The sequence below is a fragment of the Pteropus vampyrus genome, unplaced genomic scaffold, assembly GCF_000151845.1.
Source record: "Pteropus vampyrus isolate Shadow unplaced genomic scaffold, Pvam_2.0 Scaffold15206, whole genome shotgun sequence".
NCBI lineage: Eukaryota > Metazoa > Chordata > Mammalia > Chiroptera > Pteropodidae > Pteropus > Pteropus vampyrus.
Genome location: NW_011903987.1, coordinates 1 through 2,343, shown reverse-complemented (window position 1 = coordinate 2,343; position 2,343 = coordinate 1). Strand labels below are relative to the sequence as shown.

Below are 2,343 nucleotides of genomic sequence, written 5' to 3'. Positions count from 1 at the left end.
CCTTTAGTTGTGAGCCGAGAACCTTTCAACACTACGCTCTTCGCTCCCCATCTAGCCCACCGACCATGCCCGCGGGCGTGCCCTGGACCACCTACGTGAAAATGGTCACAGCCAGCCTCTTGGCCATGTTCGCAGGGGCTGAAGTGGTGCACAGATACTACCGGCCGGACCTGGTGAGTGCAGGAGGGTCCTGTTCTTTGCTCTTGGACCACTCCATTCTCTCTATAGCAGAAAAAGTGATCTTAAAACGAAACCAGGAGCACTCCTACCCTGGGCCGAAAACCTTAGGATGGCATCCCATTGCAATTTAGAGCAATGTATGTCCTCCTCTTACACAGAAATCATACGCAATCTCAAGGTCTTACACAGTCTGGCATCTTCTTGCCACTGGCTTTATTATACCATTTACTCTGTGTTGTCTCTTGGAGCCACAACAGCTTCCTAGCTGTTTCTCAAACTCATCCAGCCTTGTTCCCACCTCAGAGCCATGTTTTTTCTCAGAATGGATTTCTCCCAGATCTTGGCCTTGTTTCCTTCTTCAAAACTTCAAATGTCTGCTCAGATACCTCCTCCAGCTATGAGGGTCCTTCGGACAGCTTCAAAAGGATTGCTCCTCTGCTGTCGTGTCTCAGTCTTTTCCCACAGAGTGCTTGTCAAAATTTGCAATTATTTTATTCCTATATTTCTCTTTGTTCTTTGTTTCGTCCACTAGAATGTAAGCTCTACAAAAGGCCTGTGCTACAATAAGATACCACTTCATAACCATTTTGATGGCTATTAATTTAAAAAACAGCTAATGACAAGTGTCGGTGAGAATGTGGAGGAACTAGACTCCTCAAAGTGCTGTTAGGAATGTAAAGTGGTGCAGCTGCTGTGGAAAAGTCTGGCAGTTCCTCAAACAGTTAAACAGAGTGATCATATACCAGCTATTCTACTTCTAGGTTTATACTCAAGAGAAATGAAAACACATGTCCACACAAAAACTTGTATGCAAATGTTCACAGAACTGTTATTTCTAAGAACCAAAAGGTGGAAACAATCCAAATGTTCATCAACTGATAAGAGGACAAATAAAATGTGGTATATGTGTATAATGGAATATTATTTGGTCCTAAAAGGAAATGAAGTACTGATATATGTGACAGCATGAACCTTGAAAACATGTTAAGTGAAAGAAACTAGTCACAAAAGACCACCTATCATATGATTCCATTTATATGAAATGTCTGGAATAGATGCATCTGTAGAGACAAAAATATTAATGGTTACCTAGGGCAGTGGCTTGGCTGTGTGGAAATGGGAGTGACTGCTAATGTGTTGGGAGTTTCTTTTGAGGGTGATGAAAAAGCTCTAAAATATATTGTAGTGATGGATGCACAACTTTGTGAATATACTAAAAGCCATGGAATTATATAAATGGGTGAATGGTATGGTATTGAATTATATGTCACTAAAGCCTTACAAAAAAAAGTCACCTAAGGCCTTTCCTGACCACCTTTCTTGAAGGCAGTTTTATGTATTTTTTTGCTCACTGCTTTATGCATGGTGGAGAGTCAATAAATAGTGCAGGAACGACTATCCAAATATGGAAAGCTTTATTCAAATTTGTGATCCTTCAACTGATAGTGATGTAAACTCTCCCTTTGTAAGTCCTGTAGTACTTAAGACATAGCTTAGATGATAGAGTCATATATTTAATATAGGGCTGGAAAGGGACTTAGATCAACTGTGGGTTCTCATAATAAAGATTTATCTTTGGGTAGCAGGGAACTTTTTGTTCATTTTCACTCTTTATTCTCTGAATTCTTTCAGGTCACATTTAATTATAGTCTAAGAAAGCAGTGGCATCTGTGTTTGTTTGTTTATTTATCTACAGACAATACCTGAAATTCCACCAAAGCCTGGAGAACTCAAAACAGAGCTTTTGGGACTGAAAGAGAGACAACACAAACCTCAAATTTCTCAGCAATAGAAACCTCAAAATACAACTTTGCCAAGAACTCTGTAAATAATGTCTTAAATATATATTTTTGAAATTTATTGTCAAACTACTTGTCCTTAAGTACCTAATACAATTCTAACTACAAGAGGAGGTGCTCAGTAGATATTAACTAATGCACTGAGATTTATTTATGGTTTGACCAATGTTTCTTGAAAACTGCCAAAGCTTATATCATCAGCTTCTTGAATGTGGTTTGATAGATATTTAGTTGTGAATATAATGTAAGATAGAGTATTTACAATGACTCTTGCCCTTGTAATTCTTGATTGTTTCTCCAAATAAGCTTGAGTATAACAACAAATAGGAATTGTAAATTAACTATAATAAAAGTAGCATTGACA

At 38.3% G+C, this 2,343-nt stretch overlaps 1 protein-coding gene across 1 annotated transcript; it reads left to right on the top strand.

The window, feature by feature from the left end:
* The first annotated feature begins 6 nt into the window (after window positions 1–6).
* Window positions 7–2,087, top strand: CUNH12orf73 (chromosome unknown C12orf73 homolog). Its single transcript, XM_011386985.2, has 2 exons — window positions 7–173; window positions 1,877–2,087. The coding sequence occupies exons 1-2, from the start codon at window positions 66–68 to the stop codon at window positions 1,970–1,972; spliced, it is 204 nt and encodes a 67-aa protein (XP_011385287.1). The 5' UTR covers window positions 7–65; the 3' UTR covers window positions 1,973–2,087.
* Window positions 2,088–2,343: the final 256 nt, after the last annotated feature.

What these genes read in the sequence shown, in the direction of transcription:
- CUNH12orf73 (XM_011386985.2), top strand. Translation starts at nt 66, where the DNA reads ATGCCCGCGGGCGTGCCCTGGACCACCTACGTGAAAATGGTCACAGCC. An exon ending in GATACTACCGGCCGGACCTG is followed by an intron (nt 174 to 1,876) that starts GTGAGTGCAGGA and finishes ATTTATCTACAG; the next exon opens with ACAATACCTGAAATTCCACC.